This window comes from Gavialis gangeticus, unplaced genomic scaffold (genome assembly GCF_001723915.1).
Source record: "Gavialis gangeticus isolate Ggan-Ray unplaced genomic scaffold, GavGan_comp1, whole genome shotgun sequence".
NCBI classification, from domain to species: domain Eukaryota; kingdom Metazoa; phylum Chordata; order Crocodylia; family Gavialidae; genus Gavialis; species Gavialis gangeticus.
Genome location: NW_017729025.1, coordinates 142,086,561 through 142,110,403, shown reverse-complemented (window position 1 = coordinate 142,110,403; position 23,843 = coordinate 142,086,561). Strand labels below are relative to the sequence as shown.

At 39.8% G+C, this 23,843-nt stretch overlaps 2 protein-coding genes across 4 annotated transcripts in view; both read left to right on the top strand.

The window, feature by feature from the left end:
* The window catches only part of USH1C (USH1 protein network component harmonin), a 111,456-nt gene that overhangs the window by 62,662 nt on the left and 24,951 nt on the right, over nt 1–23,843 (top strand). For 2 of the 3 annotated variants that reach the window (XM_019519669.1, XM_019519670.1), the window contains exon 15: nt 2,251–2,327. In XM_019519669.1, coding sequence (XP_019375214.1) covers nt 2,251–2,327 — 77 coding nt within the window. The remainder of the gene's footprint in view (nt 1–2,250; nt 2,328–23,843) is intronic. The other variant, XM_019519671.1, reaches the window with a different exon arrangement.
* Nucleotides 7,548–23,735, top strand: LOC109299133 (harmonin-like). Its single transcript, XM_019519672.1, has 6 exons — nt 7,548–8,054; nt 9,475–9,591; nt 11,853–12,350; nt 14,863–14,919; nt 17,271–17,390; nt 23,007–23,735. The coding sequence occupies exons 1-6, from the start codon at nt 7,938–7,940 to the stop codon at nt 23,076–23,078; spliced, it is 981 nt and encodes a 326-aa protein (XP_019375217.1). The 5' UTR covers nt 7,548–7,937; the 3' UTR covers nt 23,079–23,735.

Here is a 23,843-nt window from a genome sequence, read left to right as displayed (position 1 = left end):
CACGCATAGGGATCAGGGGGATGGGGATGGAGCAGCAACATGTGTCGGGGATCAAGCAGTAGCGCATGTCATGGAACAGGCAGTGGATTGGACAGCAAATGAGATCTGGGGGTGGGTGGCAGTCTAGGGAATTAGGGGGATTGGGAGGTGATGAGGGTATGAAGGTGTCAGGGATTGGGCATGGTATTAGGCAACAGTGGAAATTTGGGGGGTTGGGGGGCAGTGAAGATCTGGAGGCAGTGGCAGTGTGGATTGAGGATCAGGTCTGGAAACAGGTGGTGGGGGCACAGGAATGGGGGGTAAATAACAGGGGGCAAGCTGCCTGTTTTTCCCTCGACCCCCCCCATTGTTGGGGGCAAGTTTAAGACAACTCTCCAGCAATTAGATTCTATAAATGGAAAATTATAACAAATTTGTAATTTTCCATTTATAGAATGAATTATTGAGGTGCCATCTTAAATTCACAATCATCCTGGATTTGGATGAGTGTGAATCATCCAAATACGATATTTGTTTTTCATGCACTAATATGGATCTTTTTCATGTATAATGCAAGCTTGTTTGTGACTGAATGCACATTCTATCCCATGACTAAATACTTGGCCCCTAAATAAGTCATGTCATCTGGTAACTAATATTCCATGCTTTTGCACCTTGTAAAAATATGTAAGGCCTGGTTTCAGCAAATACTTCTGCAGTTCTTGTATCTTATGCACAAAGGACGTAGGCACCTGCTTAACTTTAAGAAAATGAGGAGGCTGTCAGGCTCACTCTTAGTGGGCCTACTCTCATGGTTTTATTTAAACATGTTTGTAAGTGTTTCTGGGTCAGGAGCTCAAGTCCATTTGCCAGCTTGTCAAACAGATTCATTAGCAATCTACTTGGACTAATCACTAGAGTGGAACAAATGTCCATGTCTCCTAGATGGGTTACAAGAGGTTTTTTGATGCACATGCTCTTTACTTTTCTGTTATTGAATTCCTTCCTGTTGTCCTTACTTCTTTTCTCCTCCTTGTTATGCCCTTCTTGTCACTTTCCCACCACTGCAGATTTTTAGCCCAAATTATACACTCTCTACAATCTAAAACTCCATTTAAGTCAGTGGCCATTTTTTCTTAGTAGGATTTGTCAAGGGAACAAATCTCCTCTGTAATAAGGTGCCATTTGTACACTGTAACTTTTCATAGAATTGTTGTGCATTAGCGGTAAGAGTGGTTTAGCTCTCTGAAGGCAGTGGAAGTGCTCTGAAGTTTATTTTTAACTAAAAAACTAAATCCAGTGGTGGGGGTGGCAGGGGTGTGGCAAGATGCTGGCTGGCATGGCAGGGAGGGGGTTTATCCCCCTCTGCCCCCAGGGGGCTGCAGAGCAGAGTCCCCCACCCCAGCTGCTGGAACAGTGAGGGGAGAGTCCCAGGCAGACACTGGCTTGGATCCGTGGCAGTGGGACAGGGCCAGTTCACTTGAGGCTACTGCCAGGGCTGCCCACACCACCCCTCCCACCTCCACTCCCACCTCCCCATATCACAGACTCCCTGCAGCCGAAGATGCATTCTAGCACCCCCCAGCTTCTGGCCTGAGCCAATGCAGACATGTCTCTGTATTTCCTGAATGTCTGTGCACTTGCAAATTGGTTCAGTCTAGGCAAATTAAACTAACCTGCAAAGATTGAATCAATTCAGGCTCAGGCTTTTTGAATGTCTGTCCCTAGCCCTGGAGATCGGGAGATCTGGGTTCCATTACTGACTCTGCCACAGCATTCCTGCATGACTTCGGACAAGTTGCTTAATTTTGTGCTTCGATTCCCCAGCTAAAACAGGGAGGATGACGCTTCCTTTCTCTCACTTGTCTATTTAGATTGCAGACTTGGAGGCAAGGTCTTTCTCTGACTACATGCCCTCCTAGAGCTGTGCCACAATTTGCGTAATACTGTCATATAAATATAATATTGCTGTTTTCTAGGAAGGGGAAGGGATAGTGTTTTCCTTTTAATCTGGACCAGATCATTGTTGATGGTCAAATTTGTGAGTAGTCACCATGATCCTCCCCCACCACGATCCTTCTCCAGCTTCAGTGCACTGCAGGTGCTTGAAGCTGCTTGGAGATCCTTTATTTCATTTAGATACTTCCTGATGTACCTAATATTGTAATGGCATGAAAAGCCTCACATCGTTGCTTCTTCTTTATTTCATGGAAGCCTCTAGTTGCACTCTCATTTCTGTCTCCTTATTTCCTTCCCCCTTTGTTTCTTTAGTAGATTTAAAGGGAGTTGCACGTGACCAGCTTACAGCAGATGACATGGATGGAATGAGCATGAAGCAGGACAAACAGGTTTGCTCTTCAGCCATAACTTCCTGTCCTGATTCAGATTCTTCCGATACTTCACTTCCTCCTGACAGTCTGTTTTGACACTGAACTGAGTGCTTCCTATTTTTCTCTATTTCATGGGTAGGATAGTGTCCATTTTATTTGAATAGTAAATGCTAACATAGTTACAGAGCTGAGAATATATATTGCCATTATTGTTCTCCAGAGATACCTGAAATGAATGCAAAGACTGTGGAGAAGAACAAAAATGAGAAATCAGTGTAATTAATAGTGATATTTATCAACTTCATATTTATTAATAAGTCACTGGATTCCTTGTGTGGTGCTAAATGGCTGTTTATTTTTACTTTAAGGATGTAGGTTTTAGGAAAGTATTTTTAAAGGAACATAAAGATTGAGAAATGGAGATTTTTTTTTCTCTCGGTGTTTCTCTGTAGTATGCAAGCTTGAACGTTGTTTAATCAATAACTTCATTTTGTGCAGTAAGTTATGGCTAAAGGATTGTCATGATCACTCTAAAGTATTGGGTATGACTGTAAATTATGGCACTAAGAGTGACTGCTCATATAAAATATATCAATAAAAATTAAGCTGAACATATCAGTACATGTACATATAAAGCCTTTTGATCAGTGCTGTTAAAAAGTAATTGCCATTTCTTACCGAAGTTTTGTTTTTACCCCTCAAATAGTTTTTAACCTGTTGCGAGTATATCTGGGTTGTTCTAAACCAATATTGGACTTTTCTTCAACAAACACTTTTCTTTGCATTTTTATAGCTTTTGGATGGTTTTATCGGTATGAAGGAAAATTTCCAACAATCCGCAAGGTATACAGCATATAGAGGTGTAAATTAGAGTTTGCTGTGGGTTTTGTGTTTACCTGTCCTCCTTTCTCTCTTATCATTCTTCAAATAAATGGTATAATTAGTGTACATTTATTTGTAACCACTGCGGCATGTATCAAGCTACTTTACATCACATGGACTCAGAAAATTCAAATTATTTTTACTTAATATATGCATGTGTAGATGGGTTTTTCTGGAGTGCGCCTGTAAGGTCTGATCTTTTTGAAGTACTGAGTGATTTCAAGGGAAGTTGAGAGCTGGCAGCTTCTTGCAGGAGATGCTCATCCTGTTGTATGTCTGAGTCAATAGGGTAGACAGCACAAATCTCACACGATTTGTAAGCCATCAAAATAGTGCTTAACAGAGATCTTCCAGAGGCAGAAATTCAGTGAGAATTGAAAGCTTAGTTTCTATTATTGCTTTTAAAAATCTCCCAGTAAGTGGTGTCCTAAGTGGTGAGTAGACTTTTGTGCAGGAATAAATTTCACACATAATGGATGAAGATAATCAAAACATGCTTCTAAAGTTTAATAAAAGGATAGTATGGTTTGAAGTATTACCTTTAAGTCATGCAATACTGTTTCAAATAACATCCTATTCCTGTTCTCACTTTCTGTTTCCAATATCTTTTGACACTTACAGACCTTCTGCCATTGTTGTCTTATCCCACGGATGCTTGTAAAGGTGCTTGGGGGTATGCGTGGGCAGGCAGGGACAGAGCACCGCCACCCTGCGCTGCCGCCTCCCAGGAGCAGGACTGGCTGGTGGGGGGAGGGCAGTGGCTCCCCACTGCAGGCTGCACAGATGCCACCCAGCTGGCCAGATGCGGTGGGGAGGCTGGGGGGAATTTGCACATGGCAGCTGCCACTGCGTGCAACTTCCCACCTCCCCCCACCCAGCTCCGTGTCCAGCTGCTGCCACCCTCTCCCCCCCACTCCCTGTCTGGCTACTGCCACCAGAAGGAGTACACGAAAACACATGGTCTAACTGGTTGATGTTCAGAACTGGTGGTGCCATCATATGGCCAAATCCTGCATTGCTTATACATCAGTTCTCTTACAGTTCCAGGTGTGCAGAGAAGTCAGGATAACAAATTTAATGTCAGCTTCATCTATCATGGACACTATTTAGAACAGGGGTGGCTAACCTGCAGCATGGATGCCACAAGTGGTGCACAGTCTCTGTGTGTGGCCCACAGCAGATCAGGGAGGGAGCAGGGTACACAGGAGCAGATAGTGGAGGAAGCAGAAAGCAAAGTAGCAGTTTTGTCAGGGAACACAGGAAAGGAAGCAGGCATCAGAGCAGCAAATCAAACAGGGAGCACAGGGAAGCAGAGAGCACAGGGCACAGGAAGCACTCAGAAAGGGTGCAAGGCTAATTCGTGTCATGTCTGGCAAAAATGTTGGCCGCCTCTGATATAGAGGATCCTATTTTACTACCCTGCCAGAGGAGAGATGCCAGAGTTATTTCCCTATGCATAAACCAGGTAACAACTGCACATTTTAGATATCACTTAGAACTTGTATCTCAGATGCAAATGACCACCATTTATACAGTTAGGTTATGTAAGACAAAAACATGATTCTGTTTTAAAAGTGCTAACTTGTTAGAATAAATAAATGACTCCCCTGTGCACCTCTACATTGATATTCTTTAAGCATCTACATTGCTTTTGTAAGTCTTCAAAACAATTTGAAAATATTAATAAAAGCCTAATGCAACTCTCTTGAAGTATATTGCACAGTGGGTATGTCAACATGAGATACTTTCCTGTGCAATAAACTAATCTACTGCGCAGTAAAGTGGCAGTGTCTACCCATGTGCACCATTTACTGCGCAGTACATACTGCGGAGTAATATTCATGTAGACGCTGACAAATTTGCTCCTTGTCAGCCTAAGCAGCAGGGGGCCACAGGGGATAGGGAGCTTCCGTCCTGGTCCTGGTCCTGGTCCTGGTCCTGCTCAGCTCCTCCAAGAGCTGGGAGCCAGTCAACGCCAGGACTGGGGAGGTCTCTGCCACCTGTCCCAGCTCTTGGCTCAGAGCTGGCTGCTCTGGAGGGTGAGTGGGGGCTGGGAATCCAGCTCTCATTTGTCCCCTGGAGCATAGCATGCACCATGTGGGGCTGCTCTGGGGGACAGGTGAGGGCTGGATTCCTAGCCCCCACCCACTACCCGAAGCAGCCAGCTCCCTGCCAAACAGGGCAGATGCTGGTGAGCTCCATTTCTCCCCCACCTCCTCCCACCTACCCAGCAGGAGGCTCACTGGCAGCTATCCCACATTCAGGACAGCTCCTGGCTGGGGGCTTCGTGGCAGCTGTGTCCCCCCACAGCCATGGAGCCAGGAGAGCTCTGCTGGCTGCAGGGGCAGCTCTCTCCTGGCGCCATGCACATCAGGTCCTTTTCCAATGTGCATGGGGTCAGGAGACAGCTGCCACTGCAGCTGGCAGTTCTCTCCTGGCCTCATGCCTGCTGGGACTAGCCCTGTGCCCCCTGCCATCCCCCAAGCTAGTGCCTGGGGAAACCTGGAGCTCCCCTGGCTGCTGCAGGGGCAGAGAAGGGCCGGAGCTCCCATGGAGCAGGGAGTACCAGGCTGTTCCCATTGGGAGCAAATCTGCTCCCAAGAGGGAGCATGTATAGATGTAGTCCCAGGAACCCTACTGTGATTTATTAGCTCATGTAAATGAGTCCAGTGTGAACCAAAAGCCTAAAAAAGAGTATTTATGATCGAACCAGTTTTTGCTTTTTAAAAGTGTTTTTAAAATATTTGAAACTGGGAAATATATTTCATCTTGCTCAAAAACTGCAAAATAATGTTTATAAAACAAATTTACTTCCTCTTAAAGGTATTTTTAGTTCAGAGCAAAACCCAAGGAACAAATTATGAACCCACAGGAAAAAATGGAAGGGGTAACTCTAGTCTTTTTTGCTTATAATAGTGCATTCGGCTAGTATTGGTGGGTATTTGTTTGTCTTTTATAGTACTAATAACATGCACAGTTCAGTTCAGTGTAAATCTTTATAATCAGAAGTAAGATGTTAACACCTAGCACATAGAGAAGAAAAATTTGTGCCTTTTTGTAAATAATGAACTAATATCCTAGTAACTGTAAGCTGCAAACTATAGGTAGTTCTACACAAGACATGAAGTCATTGTAGTACAAATGATAAAAACACAGGCACTGGACGTTGGTTTTGACTGCAGAAACATGCAACTACTGAAATGTATGGAATACATTAATTTTACCTGTTAAGACTACTCTTTCCATCAATAATAAAATTAAATGAAGCAAATGAAATATAACCTTATTGTACTCATCAGTTTAAGGTACCAGTTATTTGAGTATGGTAATTCCTTTAGTTTTTTGTTTTGACCAGAAAATAAAATGTTAGAATTCTTCCAAAGGTTTATTGCCAAGATTAGACATATGACGCAATACCTTTTCTCCAGTATTGTACAAGGAATGGCAGGGTGGTACCTTAAGACTAGCTGGTTCAAAGAGGCATAGGTGACAACCTACTCTGTCAGATGCACAGTTAACTACCTGTTTCCAGTATTGTAGGACTCTTAAGTTTATCCTTAGCTATACAGAGATTGATTGTTGCATGCTTTTTCATTGCACCCTTGGTTTCCAAAACTGCTGAGAAGTTCTGCTGGCCGAGAAGAGGAACAGCTTATGCTTTCCTCAGTATACTGCTTGTACTCTTCCAACCAAGCCTGGTGCCCTGTCCCTTCCTGCACTGGAAGCCACCTACCTGTAGCAAGCCAATCAATTCCTCTCTGCTACACCTCGGTCATGAACACTGGAGCACAGCAGGGGTGCCCTGCCCTACCAGTTGACCTTGGCAAAGCCAGCTGATAGTCACTAAACTCTCAGCTAGGTTACAGGTTTCATCTAAGACAATTAGGATACAAACTTCAGAGCTTCTATTTGAAAGTTTCCATTGTATTATAAGAGACTATTTTTTTCTCAAACGTGTAAGCTTTAGGATCGTTTTGTACAGTATTAGCACTTATTTTTAAGGGGTCAGGACATATGAGGTACCTTTTAATCCTTTGGCTGCCACAAATATCCATTTGTCATCCCTAAAATTCACCACAGTCTCCTTGCTTGGGGGTGATTCAGTTCCCTCTGATGACTGAAATTTCTCTTTACAACTGTGTGTTTTCTCTCTTAGTATGCATGTCATGTAGTATTTTTACTGTGTGAAGCAAGAAAGCCTCTTTACAAAGTTTTCACTTCTGCCTGTAATACATGAGCACCTATCATGTAAATGCCTTTATTGTATCAGACAAGGTTCTTTGGTCTGATCTCTTTTATGAGACCAAATAAATAGTTGGAAAAAAATTCTTAGCAAACTTTTGGGTTTACAAACCCTTTGTCAGGCTGAGGAAGCATCTGTAGTTAGTGTGTGCTCTTCCTGGATGGAATGAATAGTATCATGCACTTACTAAAAAGAAGTAATTTATGAATAGTGTAGCACTTCTTTCAAACCAAATATCTCACACTTTAGTTTTTTCCTCTCCTGTACAATATTTAACTGCTTTGACCTATGCAGGAAGACATACAACCTCTCTGAATAGGCAAATTTCATCTCATGTATCAGAGAATTTAATTCTTCTAAGACAGGTGCTTATGTATCTGAAGGCTCAATGAAGCTGAAAGTTTGTGGTGTTTTTAACTACTATTAAATATACATGCTATACTTTTGTGTAATTAAAAACTTCCCAGAAAGGGAAAGAAAAAAAGAAATCAAAGAGTGACAGTATGTGTGAGCAGAAGAAAAATAAAAAGGAAATGGAGTTTGAGCAAAAACTTGCCAAAGAAAAAGAAGGGATGTTGGAAAGAGAAAAACAGCTGAAAATTAACCGGCTTGTACAAGAGGTATGTTGTTATAGGCTCTGTGCTATGTTTCTTTACAATTTCTTTCTTGTTCCTGCTTTCCTTACTGAGGAAAAACCCCCTTTTGACTCTAACAAGAATATTGGCCCGAACTAAGTAAGGTATTTAAGCAAATACCTCCAGGCCACCCCTTCCAGCCCTGTGCATGTGTGTGAGGATCCTATTTCACTAAAATGCATCTTATTTATTATATTTAAAATATGTTGCTTAACTGGGGGACCTTGTTTGTTTGCGGGTGGTACCTCAGCAGAACCAATTATGGATGTTCAGTATACCTTGTATCAGAGAAGATGTACCAAGCAAATGCTGGAAATGGTGCTCACCACTTTCCTTTTCTTATTCATAAGGACCTACCGAATTCACAGCAGAAGTGGGCTGTGTGGCAACTCTTTAAATCTTGCAGGTTCCCCTGCGTACCTCCCTCCTACCCCTGTTGCTGATGGGCTGAGGGGCCCTGGTGGGCCCTGCTGCTTGTTGCTGACCAGCTGGGAGGCAAAAACAGTGCCATATTTAAAACTGTGTTTTTTGCTTCCCTGCCAATCAGGAGCAAGGGGCGGGGCCCCTCTGCCAATAGATGGGGATGGGGGGGTGCACATGGGGGAACCTGCAGGATTAAAGGAGCTGCCGCACAGTCCACTTCCACCATGAATTCGGTAGGTTCCTACTTATTCATATTTTGTTGCCCAGAAAGTAAGCTGCCTACAAAGATGAAAAATGGGAATTTCATGTAAGAGAATTGTAGAAAGTAAAGAATTTCTAATAGGAAAAAAGGATACAAAGAGAATGTTTAAATTGAAGTAATAAAGCATAAAACTCTGCTAACTGTAAACATTAAAGGTGTGACAATTATTTAAAAATAAGTATATGACAAATTTAAGAAAAATAGAACCTTGAGTCAGCAGAAATGGAAAACAAGGAAGTGGTACTTTTTAGGTTATTTGAATAGAAGGATCTTACCTAAGGCTTTAAATTTTTATAAGTTTAAAAAAAAAAAGTGTATCCTCTTGACATGTCAAAAAGACAATGGGTCAAATTTTTACTGTCCTAACTCTGACTTGAATGGGGTTATAATTACCAGAGAATATGTTCTAGTGTCAGAGACTTAAATAACGTACAAGAAAATTAATTGTGCTGTTGCAAACATATTGATGTGAACCTGCACTTCCTAGTTTATGAGATTGGTTCTCACCCTAATGAGAAGTCCAGTTGATTAAAGATTACTCCACTGGTGCACGTAAAGGTTTTCACGGATGAGGCTATTGGAACAAGTGAAAGAGGAAGTGAACTACCAAAGCATAAGCAGTTTTGCAAAAAGGATTTTAAAGTACATTTTCCATGTTGAAACTTATGTGTGTTGTAACTATCTTTGTAACTTTTTTTCTGCAATGCTGATATGGTTAAGGTCTCTGAGACAGAGAGAGAAGACTTAGAGGAATCAGAAAAAGTGCAACACTGGGTAGAAAGACTTTGTCAGACACGGTTAGAACAAATTTCCTCTGTGGAGAATGAGTCTCCTGAGGTAAAAACAAGCTCTTGCTTATTCATCATTGCAATAACTGAATGCCTTTGTATTTTTTCCTGTGAACTCAGTCAGATTTCACACAGTGTAACAAAGCAGAATCTATCCCATTCTTTCTGTTTTTAGCTTTGTTTGTTAAAGATTGACATACATACTGTTTGACACTCACAGTTTTTATAGAGATTGTCTTGTTTGAGAAATATATTATCATTGGTAAATTTGACCATATTATATCCATTGAAAAAGCAGTATGACCACAGTTCAGTGTACTGTTAGACGACTATGCTAGAGTAGCTGGAAAAAAGCCATATTGAAGCTGGATACAAGGATTTTGCCACATCTTCTAATGAACTTTTCGGGTAAGATTGCTTTAAAGAAGATATCCTGGATATTCAGGATTTTGAATGCATCCTAGTACTAGGTAGAACAAAGAATAACAAACAGCTAGACCACATCCCTTGAAAACACTTACAGGAGAGGCTTAAGAAACACCACAAGAATTGCTTGCAGCATTTCATTCAACTCTTCCCCCTCAAAGAGAAGGACACTGAGGGATAGAGAAAGTAGGCTTGTGGCCTTATGACCATAGGGACCTACATCCAGGGAGGCTTTCCCACCATCCTGCTGCTCTGGCTCTCCTCCCAGCACAGCTGCTTCAGCAGGAAAGCTGCTTTTTGTTATGTTCCCTTGGGGAAAACTGAGGAACTGCAACCGCAGAGGGGACCTTGAGAGATTCTCACTTGGCTATTATTGGGTCAGCTTGGAACCAAGTTCCAAAGAGCAGCTGGGTCCTCTGCTCATGCTGACCCTGGGCTCAAAAGCCATGTGGCTTTCTAGTGTTCGAGTCTTTATAGGGTCTGCATGAGAGGGTTGGGATTCTCTAAAGATGCCTCAAGCATTCAGTATTGACTGTGTCCATCTGGTGGATCTTATTGTCTTTCACTGGTAGAAATGGCGGGAGCAGGATATTGGGGCCAAACTTACATGCATTGTTAAAGCCTCCCTTTTTCAAGATAGGCTTAATGTACTATAGTTGTGCTACCACTTAATTAGTCTATTACTACCTGAACAAATTAAACTGATATAAAAATGCAAAACAGGATGCTTCTAATGAATTAACATAGCTGAGCTTTTAACAACTCTTCTACAGCATAGCTACCACTAGGTAGCACACATCCACGAAAACAGCAGCAATGCCCAGGGATTATTGATCAGCTAAAGAGATGTCAATTTTAATATGATAGTGGTATCTTTTGGTACTGAGAAATTTAGTTGAGAGTATTCTTTTGTTCAGAGATCCACCTAAAGAAGTACAATCAAATACAAGTAGGATACATATCTCAGTTTCTATAGAGGCACTGTAGTCACTCCTCATCAGAGTCCACAAGATGGTGGATAAAAGAGAATGTTGGCTGACTGGACTTTCAGAAACAGCTTGACCTCTAGGTAATAACCAGAATTATATACATATAGAATCCCTCAAATCTGAATTAATTACTCACTTCTGCAAAATTTGTAATTCCTATATCTGCTCTCTGGTTCATAAGCCCCTCAACAGCATATGCTCTGTACGGACAATCTAGACCTTGTACAGCTGCATAGATCATAAAAGAATGTAGACAGCAGAAAATCCCTAAGAATGACAAGCATGTGTCCTTTTCCCATATACAGCTCACATACACACCCACACTCAGATATCTGAGACCTCACCTACATCACACATGCCATCCAGGTGAATGTACTCTGGCACATACAGGGGCTTCTAGTGCACAACTGAATTTTCCAGGATACCATAACTCTGAAATCCCTGCTATTTTAATTTTCATAAACATTAGTGCTTTTTAAAGATTCTCAATCCTGCTCTCCTTATTGATAGCCTTTACAAGCATTTCTCCAGCCTTATGGCTTTTTAATTGCCTAGAAATCCATTTTAGAAAAAAAAAAACTGTTGGAAAGCAAGATTTTTACTTTTGCTTTCTGTGATTATGCTATAGTTTTACCTTCTGAAATGTCAGTTTGTTTTTTTTCTTTTTCGAAACTGCAGTTATTACAGCATTCTGTGCATTTTAGCTGAAATACCAGGGAGGGTTTTCTGTATATAAAAAAGCTTTAGAAAAATATATGTGCCTATTTTGTGAATAAGAACCTGAGAGCTTATAATACTGAATTAGTTGCATCTTAGCACATGCCATTAGCTTCTTGAGAATCCCCCTCATGAGAAGATGCACAGTTAAGACAGATTTCTTTTGTCATTACACTAGTTGACAAGTGGACGGTCTTCTGCTTCTCCTTCTGCCACATCAATGCGGAGGTTTGCAGGTGGCCTGCAGCTTCATACCACAGATCTTGATGATATTAATTTAGACGAGATTGACAAGCCTAAGAAACGTGTCCCACCTCCCCCTCCGTCACCCCACACACCTTCTGCATCATCTGCAGCTCATCCACTTCCTTCATCAAATGTTCCACTTTCAAGAGGCCCAACCCCCTCATCCTCTGCAGCTTCACAGGTGACTTCATCATCTGCTTGGATGCATGTATCCCAACCTCTTCGACCACCCCCACCTGCCCCCTTGTCTGCTCCGCCTAGTGAATCTCTTCATCCACCACCCATCCTCTTAGAAGAAAGAGTGGGCAACCACAGCTACACTGGTGGCCCCACAGAGTTCTTGAATGAAGCCAGAAACTACAATGGAAGATCTACTTTTGATCCTGTTAGCTCTCAGAATAGTGAACAGACATACTTACAAAGTCCAAAGGTATAATTTGACTACATTTCTCCCCTTGTTGCATATATGTACCTCATGATAGCAATGTGTACAAATAACAAGTGGAGAATCTACCTCTGTGTGTGTTCTAAATCTGCTGCATGCAAAAAAAAAATGTGCAGAATGCATGAGCTAATAGTGCGTTTGTCCCCATTACCCAACAAATTTTAAATGCTAAGAAATCATGTGGCACATTTAAACCAATCCTCCCAGCTATAAAAAATAGGAGCACTGTTGTTTCTAGCTGCTGTAGATATAATGTATGTGTAGAGTAGAAGATTTGTATCTAGATAACTTTATTTAAATGCAACTCTGATTTGTTTTCCTCAGTAATGCACAAGAACATTTAGCTTGAAATCAGGCATTCACTATTTCTTAATCTCAGCTGAGCACCAGTAGTAGTGATCTTTTTAAGGAATGTTCTTAAATAATCTTACTACAAATTCAAAGAGTTTTCCCTTTTTGAAAACAAAAGATATAATTTTTCTGAGGAAATATTCTGATTGCTCTCTTATTGAGAACTCACTGGATTCACCCCAAAGAAAGATCTTCCATGTTGAATTCTCTTTAAAAAGAAAAGTCATACGTTGAATCCCATTGTGAAAGGGAAAACATTCTGTGACTTGATTATAACAGTGTTCTACTTTTTTAAGGACTGTAACATCAGGTACATACTGAATTTTTGTTTCAAAAGAAACTTCTGCAAATATTTCATATTAACTTCAAATAGTTTGAGTGAATTATAACACTTTTCTGCACACTTTCTGCATGGAAACTATATATTGTGTTTGCTGTGAGGTTTTTTGCATGATCACATGGAATAATGATGATTTTGGATATATTGCAGTCAGGCAGGGGAAGGATATGCACAGAGGATCAAAATGACTTGTTAGTTCTCCCTGGAAATCAGTTTAATGGGATTGCATTGGAAGAGCAAATTATGAATCATTGTTATAATCACAGATGAATCAATGAGGCACTCCACAGACAGTTTATACTGAAATTTCAGTAACACATTGACATTAGGTGGAAACTAAGGGATCAAGTAAAGGAAACAGATAGGACATGTCCCCCCAAAACATGAAAAACATAAATCTAGAAGTGGTAGTATTTAAGTGATGTTGCAGCTGTTCATGGTTGGTCCAATAAAAGATATTGCCCACAAAAATCCTTACCTCCTGCCTAAACATAGACAGCTTTCCTTTAGAGGGGTCTTGGTGGCAGCCTATATTAGGGGCATACATCAGGGCCTGGGGGACCATCTGCTCACCAAGGCACCCCAGGGAAAGACAAGAAATAATGGGCACAAACTGATTGAAGATTGCTTCAGATTGGACATAAGGAAAAACTTTACGATTCAAGTGCTGAGAATCTGGAACAGGCTCCCCCCAGAGGTGGTACAGTCATCTAGCCTGGCGATCTTCAACAAGTGTCTTGACACCTGCCTTGCTGGGGTCATGTGACCCCAGCAATCTTTCTTGCCCAAGTGCAGGGGGGCTTGACCTGATGATTTTGTAAGGTACCTTCCAGCCCTAACATTCATAGATTCATAGATGTTAATAGGAAATTCCTATATAAAAAGAAACATAGGACTGGTCAGACTGGACCCATCCTAAGAACTGGACATCTGTTCCAGTACTCTGTCTCTGAGGGTGTCCAATAGCAGATGCTTTAAAGTAGTGTGTAAGAACTCTGAGGTTGGCAGAACTCTTAGGTAGATAATATATCTAATTTTAGTGATTTAAGATATTTAGTTGGTCTAATAAAAGATATCACATCTACCCAGAGAACCTTGTCGGCAATTAAGATATACATTTGGGCTAGTACTTTTAAAAATGGATGCTTGAAGTTAGGTTTTTAAATCCTCATTAAGCAGCAAAATAAGCTGCCTTATTTTCAAAAAATCAATAAAGTGTGGATCCAAGAGGAGGTTTTAGTTCTTAGTCCATACAATATTAAGCCAAGCCAACTCTCTTTATATGTTCGTAATCCAATTGTCTTTGCAGGGTTTCACACATGTAACTGGTTGAGAATCTGCCCCATTGTTGCTGATTACTTTTTCAACAGCATAGTTCATATATTTGTGGTGAAACACACTTTTTTGTTAAGAAAAAGTTGCGGGGGGTTGTATCCCATCTTCTAAAAACATTAACTCAGCTATTTCTGATTTACTGAATAAATCTATCCAATTTTAAAAATGTTGTATTATTATCCTAGCCAAAGCTAATGGAAAAAAAAGATTTATTGTTGTGGCCTCACAAGTATGCTTTTTTAATTTATTCAAATAGACTTCCAGATCTTATCAGTATCAGCAGCTTTCTTCCCTGGCCTATTTAATTTCAAGTCTTGCCTGCTGCTTGCTAGTGCTATGTGAGTGAAATTGCCTGTTAAATGTTCTTTGTCCATGAACTGTTCATGGATAAATTAAGAATTGATCTGAGATTCATAAGTATGATAATTAGCTTTATGGTGAGAACCCTGTACTAAAGCTATTATTGTTTAGGTTTTAAGAAACACCTCTCATGTCAGCAAAATGACACCTGCATCCAGCAGTTCACTGGTATGTTATGTACTTTTAAGCATGCATGTAGTTTTTATAAATTTCCTGTGCAATGTTCATTCAAGGAAATTAAAAATAATGGCGACTACAAATAGGTGCAAGGTCTGATTCTATCACCAAAAAGCATGCCCAGTATATCTTAAAATTTATCAAGTGGCTTCATGCAAGGTACTCACAGCATTTATAGGATACTTACTCTGTAATATCACCTATATATGCAGAGGTAGGGCTGGCCCGCAAAATTAAAAAAAAACCCTCTCAAGAGTGAAGCTTCACATTTCAAAGTCTTCTAGTAATATAAGCTTAGAACAGGTGTGTTCCTTGTGTAGCCTGTGTTCTGTGCATGTTTCTGTCCGGGCAGACAAACAGCACATGTATAAGAAAATCCTGTGTGTTTTTATTACAAATTGTGTTAGTTTTACAGTTGAATATAGAATAATATGACAACACTTGGATTGTGTTAATGAGAAGGTAACTAGAGATTAAGTCGTATTACAAGCAACATGTCCTCAGAAAAGATGGTCAAATCTGTAAACAAAACTTCCAGTAATACATGAGTATCATGTTAATGGAGGTGGTTCTTCAACTTCTTCCCATGCAGAATTCACCAATTGCTGCCCTACAGATGGTCAGTTAGTTTTCCCTTTCAGACTCCATATTGTAATAGAAACATACTGGCTGCTACTGCTGAATAAACCCAGAACAAAATGTGCGCCCAGTTTAGATCAATCGTTATATGAAGTGACATATTTGGAATCTGTTACGGGCTTCCACTGTCAGTGGACAGTACATATAGATATTGTGTAGAAGAGAAGGCATTGATGGAGAATCTTTACCTCTCCCAGGACCAGCAAGAACAGAGATCCTTCAGCTCACAGGACTGAGATGAAGGAAGTCACAGCTGACACACTAGCCCTTATTACACACCCACAGGCTTACCAGGAAATGTGGTATAATGGATGCCATAAATCTGATTAGAAAATAGTGTCTCTGTTCTGTATTAGTTAGATTAGATCCTTTAATAAAGTTCGGTGCAGTGTAGCAGTTATGTGAAGTGTCTATGCAAAGTAGCAGTGCAGATGTTTTTCCAGGATCTTGTGCTGGGAAAGGTCTGTCAGTGATAGGAACTGTTGAATACCTTGGTGATTCCAAGAACTTAGCGTAGAATCTTTTCCTATCCTCTTCAGGTCTTTACATCTCAAACATCAGTAGCTTGCAATGAACAAATTAAACAGAAACTAATTTTCTTCTCTCCAAAATAGTTTCTTAAGAGGGTATAGTAGAAAGTTCCACATTGAGAGAAAACACATATGCCTGGCATCTATCCATGCTGGCTTTGATTCAAAGGTGCTCAAGATCTGAGTGTTCTCCACTAGGTCACTCTACAGAGTCTAGTCTCAGCAGTGTGCAGCTCCCAGAGATGTCGTTCTAATAATGGTAATCCTAAAATTTCCATGAAGAGTTTCAAAGACCCAAGTCTATGACTTCTTTATTCTGAATTCTAAAAATATTCCCTTTTTCTGTTACAAAATGTGTAGGGGGTGAGGCAGTTGTAACCTGCTTAGCAGACATCATTCATATAATTCTCATAGTAGCAGCTTCTCCTATATGGGATCCATTATGTTTCCTATAAGAAATGTCAACCAGGCTGACTGTTGCTGGGACTGATTCAGGAGCTAAACCCATTGAGTTCCATTCTGAACTCATTACTTCCATTGACATTGGTGGGAACTTTGCCTGAGTAAAAAATGTAGGATGAGGCTCAATGCTTGTATGTACCAGATGATTATTCCTCAAATGCCTCTGGTTATTTACTGTATTTTGTAGAGCCAAGGGACTCTAACTAGTGTAGCTAATGTTTGCACTTAGTCCTAGGATAAGTCATTTTAAAATACTTCTTGTGGAATAATTGTAATTACAGACCTGGTAAAGTTCTCCTTAAAGGATCATGGTACACACCTTCCTAGAGCAGAAATGTAATACTTTCACAATTCCCATTCAAACTTGCTATGTGTTTATAGTCATGGTTTAGAATTTCTTCTGTTCCTCATTGATCAGTTAGTTGCTTCTATGTGATAGGTGCCAAATACAAGGTTAAAATTTTCCATCATTGCTGTGGTGAACTCAAAGTTTAAGGAAAACAAGTAATTTATTAAAATATAACAGTAATTATACTGTGTTCTGGTTAGTTAGCATTACAGGTCAGATTAAGTACCTCTGAAACTTCTTTATATACTAGTGGCCATGAGTTCATAGCACTGAAGCAATTGTAATTGCATTGTCTCTGTTTAAATGATTGGTTTACAAAAATGCATTGTCAATCATAATGTTCTTAAATTGAACCCCTATAGCAGTTTGCTCCAAGTCCACCTACCCAGCATCGACCAGGGATACCAGTAGTCTCTAAGCCAGTCATGCTGCACCCTGAGTCTAATTCTATTGTCAGGCCAACAATCAAATCCGAGGCCCTGGTAAGCCTTTTGAATGTTTTATTTTTCCTGAGTGCTGCAATTTTGTGAGGTTTATTCTTGCTCAGTTGTCTTCAAAGGGTCAAAGTTTTCTGTGTATCAAACACACATTGACTTCTTCTGAGTGATCAATAGAGGTAAGTACTAAAAGTCTCCATCTGGTTCTTGACTGAGTCTCTTTCTTACAAAGGCAATTTTTAGGCTTCATCTTAATTCAGAGTAATAAGCTCTACCTCATATGGCTTGTAGATATTCTTGGCAGGGGTTATACATAACATTTATCCTGCATTTCTGTGTTCATGTATCAAAAATTAAATAAAGTCTATAAGTGATGAAGCTAACAATGTTAAGTTTTGCCTTTACAAGGAAACATAAGCATATTTAAAATATATAAAACATAAAATAATTCTTTTCTTCCCAAGGAAAAATACATGCATTGTTAAATCGTACCCTGCTGTATACTAATCATGTGATTTTTCCTGTTAAGCAAATTACAGATAAATTATTTTTTTCCTATCTGGTTTAAATCTAAATCAAGATAAGATCTTAGGCTGCTTACAGGCGTTAAATCAAAAAACCCTGCACTTTACCTGAAGAAGTCATGTGTTACTTCGACCCGGCTCTGCAGCATCTGTATAGATTGGGTGCTTCAGCAAGCTTCTTGGCACTTTTATCTAATAGCTGATCAGCTATTAGATAAAAGCACTAAAAAAGCCCCACTAGAGCCTGATCTATACCAATGTTGGGTGAGCCGGGTCCAACTAATGTGCATGTGCTGGGCTCAGCATAGGAGTGCACCTAGTTTAAAGTAAAGTGCTGGGTTTTTTAACATCTGTAAGCAGCCTTAAATTAAAAATCTTTTATCCAAATCTTGCACCTCTCCTAAAAAAATATTTATAGCAAGGACTGCAAGTTTGGGCTCTTTTTAAAGCACGAGAGATCATGCATAATTTTGAAGGTGAGGACTTAACCTTAAAGTCTTTACTTGGGGAAAAAACTCCAGTTAAAATCAATGTAAGTTCTACCTGAGTAAAAACTGGTGATCCACATCTGACACCATTATCAGCACTTCCTCATGAGAGTAATCCTATTGCATAAATTAGAGTTGCAGCTCTTCTTTTTTGACAGCATGAGTGGAGCCAGTGTAATCTCATCCTCCTTGGAGCCAATGGAAGGTCTCCTAAATAGTGAAAAATGTCCCATTTCCTTTCTTTTAATTACAAGCTCATGTTATGAATACCGAATTCTTCAAAGTTAATGTGCATTTTGGCTCCAACCATGTCTTTTATGAAAATGGCTTGTTTCTACTGAGGCTTCTCCTTTAATAATTTATTCTTCTGTCTGAGTTTTCAGCATTACAGTTAGTAAAACAGATGCAGTAACCATTTAATGATTGGTTTTGCCAAAGACTGTCTGCTGAGGGCTGCTTTATTATACATGGGATGAAATTACTATGCACAATATTGAGCAAGCTGATTTTTACAAGACAAACATCAATTTCTGCCCTCGCATGAGTTTATAATTTACTAGTTAAGATCCTTCCAGTCAACATATTCCTTTCAATTGTATTCGTGCATAGGCAACACGTAGGGGGGGTCATGGAGGGGCACGTGCCCCCTCCCCCTCCAAGAGTACTAGTACCCCTGTGAGAGCAAGGACTCTTGCTGGTAGGGGGGCACGAAGAGCGCTAGTGCCCCCCCTGGAATTGGGTCCACTGGTGGCATGGCGGCAGGCCACTGGGTGGACACACCCCCCCACCCCCGCCAGCCGTTCCCTGCTGGTGCTCCCCTGACTCGGGAGGCACCAGTTGCCCATGTATTCATGGAAGCTTCTTTAGCTTTGGAATGTGTGAAATAGATCATTAATTCATTTGTTGTCCTCTCCAAAGCAATTTGAAATTGCTCAGGAGGTTGCTCATCCAGCATTAAAAACAGGGTAGAACATACAGTTATAAAATTGTTGCTCTGTAAGAGACAGAACTTACTGTGTGAGCACGCAGCATTGACGTAAGATGACAAGGATGCTCAAATAGTATAGCTGCCTGCTTTCGATGAGTCTTCAGGAACTAGAAGCCTCCACAGGGACCATTCATATTGCTCATTATGTAAACACACACATTTTCCAAATCTCAAAACTATTATCATGTTGCAGATGTCAGTTTCCTTTAGTCCCAAGATGCCTTATAACTAATTGGGAATTCATAGATGGAAGGAGTGCATATTTTTCTGATATGATATTTTTCTGATTTTTCAAAAGTAAATTGCACTGTAAATTGCATTTTTCAGTCCTTTCACTCTCTAACTTGCTACTATGATTTGGTTTGTTATGATTGTTTGTACTGGTTGTAGCTAGGTTCATCGTAAATTATAAAGTAGGGCTTACACAGCTATTTTAAAAGTGTGAAAAAGGAAGAAATCTTTTTTTAATCAAAAAAAAAAAAGCAGGCCATTCTATGCTCCAGAAGGCAAAATGTATACAGGCCATAATTCCACAAATTTTAAATATTTATTTTTAGTTTTGTGCAGAGGGAAGAATGTTTATTGTCTTTCCTGATTCACGTAAAGGCTGGGAGGTACAAAAAGTTCAGCAGCTCCTTCACATAAATATGTGAAACAACTAAAGGCAAAATAGGTTTTCTTTTCTAATACCTTGCCCCTCTTCTTGCATATGACCTCCCATATAAAATGTCTACTATGGTTTGATTAGTAAGACCTACATAATGCACAAGTCATCAGAAACTAATGGTGATGGATTAATTAACAGCCCAAATGGGTATTAATGAAGCAACCCATTAGTTATATCACCAAAAGTGATTGAGAAATAATAATTATTATTATTATTTTAAAATTGCTGACCATGAGCAAAAATGCCTTCCATTAAAGAGGAAGCAAGCCTCCAAGCAGAGAGGCTCTCTTACTTCAATTATCACATTAATTATATTTAGACTAGGAACTCTAACTCTTCCAGCTGCTCATGAACATATAAATTATTCCAATTCATGGGTGGAAAAACATTCATAGGAGTTGAATCTCAAAAGGAGGCTTCGGTAACTCTCAGCCTATGTAAGTCTGGTAGCAATAGGAATGGTATGCTTGTGAGGCTCTACAAAGAAGGGCAAGAGAAGGCTCGTGGTGAAACTGTTCAGTCTGGTGCAGAGAGCTGTAGTCCTTTGTTGTGATTAGATACAGTAGGAGGAGTTTCACTAAGGCAAGCCATTCTACCTGCTATTTTCTCACTAGCAATTTGATATGCAACTGGTGAGGAATATACAGGGAACAAAATGGGATTCTATAAATACGTCAAAAGTAAAAGGAAGAAAAGAAAAACCATAGGTCCCTTACAGAATTCAGAAGGCAATCTGCTTATGGACAATGCAGAGAAAGCTGAAGTATTTAAGACCTTGTTTACTTTGTTCTTTACAAATAGTGCAGCTACGTGATGATAAGTGCAGTTGACAGCAAAGACAAGGAAAGAGACAACCTAGGGCTCAGGCAAAAGTGCAGCTCCCTGCTATAACTCATGGCACGTCCTGGGTACTGTACAGAAGGTACTGTGGAGGTTACAGTGAACTGTAAGCAGAGTATGAGTCAATGGTTTATTCTTGTTGCAAAAAAAAATGCCAACAGCGTACTGAGTTGTATTAACAGAAAAGTTTCTTGCAAGTCAAGAGAAGTGATTCTTATACTTTATTCGGCCCTGCTGAAGCATCACCTGGAGAAGTGTCCAGTTTTGGGCTCCACACTGCAAGAAGAATGTGGACAGTTTGGAAAGAGTCCAGTGCAGAGCAACAAAGATGGGTTAGGGTATGATTTATGAGGAAAAGCTGAAAAAACTAGTGTTGTTTAGTTTGGAGAAAAGAAGTCTGAGCTGGTGATTTGATAACAGTCTTCAAATACCTGAGAGGCAATTAATGAGAGGATGGAGACAGGCTTTTCTGTATGGCTGTAGGTGACAGGACCAGGCGCAATGGCCTCAAGCTGCAGCAGAGGAAATACAGGTTGGCGATTAGGAGGAACTTCCTGATTCTGAGGGTGGTCGAGCATTGGAACAGGCTGCCTAGAGAAATTGTGAAATCTTCATCCTTGGAAGTCTTCAAGAGCAAGTTAAACAGACACTTGCCTAGGATGGTTTAGCCACAGATGGTCCTTCCTGGGGAGCACCTGAGCCGGGCCTGGACTAGGTGACTTTGCAAGGTCCCTTCCAGCCCTACTTTTCTATGATCTTTCTCAAACACCCATCCCATAGAAGAAGAGATTCTGATGCATTTGCTAGTGGTACAGTTTCTTTCTTTCCCCTCCTCCTTTGGTTGACATAGCTTTCTTGAAGGAAAAATGTATTACTTCACTTTTCTTCATTTGGGATTCAAGATTCATTTCTGTACTATGGAGGGAAATGAAACCTGAAAAAGACCCTTGTTTCTTCTGCAGTGTGCTGTATGGCAATTGATTGTCTTTTAACGCTTCAGCTTTTCCTCTGTTTTGGTAGTGTGGTGCTTCTGCCAAAAACACTAATGCTGAAAATGAAGATGCATGTGCCCAGAAGAGATTAACTATTTATTTTCAATTTTGTTGAAAATCTGGCCAGATGTTCACAATAAGCCTAGTCCTTTTTGACTGATCCAGTGAAATTGGTGATGGAAAAATTAGTTAACATTCAATCCTGAATTTAAAAATACATGATGTCCTAATCTATTTTGTAGGAGCACATTTTTATTTCAAAGAAGACACAAATCTGTTTCCCTGATTTGGTATGGTTTGTGTGTATATGGTTTATTTCCCCAATTCTGTCTTTTCTCAAAAACACTTGGAATTTCGTATGGTATTGTGTATTTGAGATCCTTTCAAACTATAGCTACCACCTGCTAAAATTAATCTAGGTATGAAATCAGTTTGTAAAATGTAAATAGTGCTGTTTTTATATTTGGTTTAACAGTTATTAATGAGTATTTTAAAATTACTAGCTGAAAATACTGTAGAGGAAAAATCTGCTTGAGTTAAATTAATAACCCCTTCAAAATGAACAGGATTTGATCTGTAAGAAACAGAATAGTTTCCCAAAAATAAGGCTCAAAATTAAAAACTCAAATGGAACTAATCTGTAAAGCAGAAACATTTGAACAATACCTCCATCCTTGTTCTGATTATCCTTTTCTTCAAAGAATTCATGGCCATTCAGTAAAATTCAGCCTCCAATATAGGAAATCCCTTGACAGAGGAGGCAGTTTTAAGTTTGCATGCTTAAGGCTCTGCTGTCATTAATCCATACATTTTCAAAATACTTTGCAGCATTTTTGCCTAGTACATGTTCCTTGACTTGAGGGCAGTCTTGCAGCATAGACTCAACACAGCCCTCTGAAAATTTACTGAGGGAAGTATAGCCAAATAATATGATTTGAAGAAATCATGTGCCATGGAGATATGTATTTGTTTTTCTGGTCCTTCTCACATGGAGAAGTATAAATTCCTTAAGTACATCCATTTGACATGGAATTAGCCCTGGTAGACAGAAGAACCAGTCAGGGACCTTTATATGCAATAAAGATAAATTATATATTGTTAAGTAATCTTTATTTACAGGGAAAAATTAATGTCTGGTTTGGCAATTTTCTTTCTTTTGCAGCCCCAAGAGATGTTTAAAAGAATGGTGGTTTACAATTCATCATTTAGATCTAACAAAAAACAAGTAAAATAACATTTTCCTTTTCCTTTGTGTGGTACTAACCCTTTCTTTCTCTCTTGTTTGTTGTTGCTTCCTTTGAGACCGAGGATGGAATACAGCCATAATGCATGAAAACTATGAGTCAGTGTAATTTTCATTGTGTGCATGTACTTCTCATCAGCCTAAACAAAAGCCATATATGAAGAATGAGGAATGAGTAGATATTGTAGAACAAATTCTTTTTTCAACCTGTCATGTATCGGCTGGTAAATTTAAGAGGGTTTAGAGAGAGAAAACCGAAGGCAGAATTGTACAGATAGTCTACTGATATTTTCTGCTAGTTGCTTCTTTGTTCCAAACCCTGCTTGTTGTAAGAGTAGCATTATTTTTCCTGAGTAAATGGATAGCATGCATTAGTACTGTTATTAGCTGACTGGGTTGTCTCTTAGAGCCTAAAGATGGAAAATACCTATTAAGGCATCTCTTTTGTCTCTTTTATGGTACAATAGTTTCCCTGTTATGCTACTTCTAGTGCTTTATTCTGTCCGATGTTGAATAATAATAATTAAATAATAAATAAAGTAACAAGGAAAGCTGTTCCATTTCTTAATAGAGTGTACTGTGAGGAAAGAGATGCATTTTAACTTCCTTGCTGCTGTTAAACGTGCCAGGTTGCATAAAATGCACCTTACAATGGTACATTTTACCATTTTACCTGATGACCTATCAGGGAACCCCAGGGTTCCACGGAAAACAATTCGAAAACCACTGCACTAGCATATTAAGAAAAACCACTCT

What these genes read in the sequence shown, in the direction of transcription:
- LOC109299133 (XM_019519672.1), top strand. Translation starts at nt 7,938, where the DNA reads ATGTGTGAGCAGAAGAAAAATAAAAAGGAAATGGAGTTTGAGCAAAAA. An exon ending in CATACTTACAAAGTCCAAAG is followed by an intron (nt 12,351 to 14,862) that starts GTATAATTTGAC and finishes ATTATTGTTTAG; the next exon opens with GTTTTAAGAAACACCTCTCA. An exon ending in CAATCAAATCCGAGGCCCTG is followed by an intron (nt 17,391 to 23,006) that starts GTAAGCCTTTTG and finishes TTTCTTTTGCAG; the next exon opens with CCCCAAGAGATGTTTAAAAG.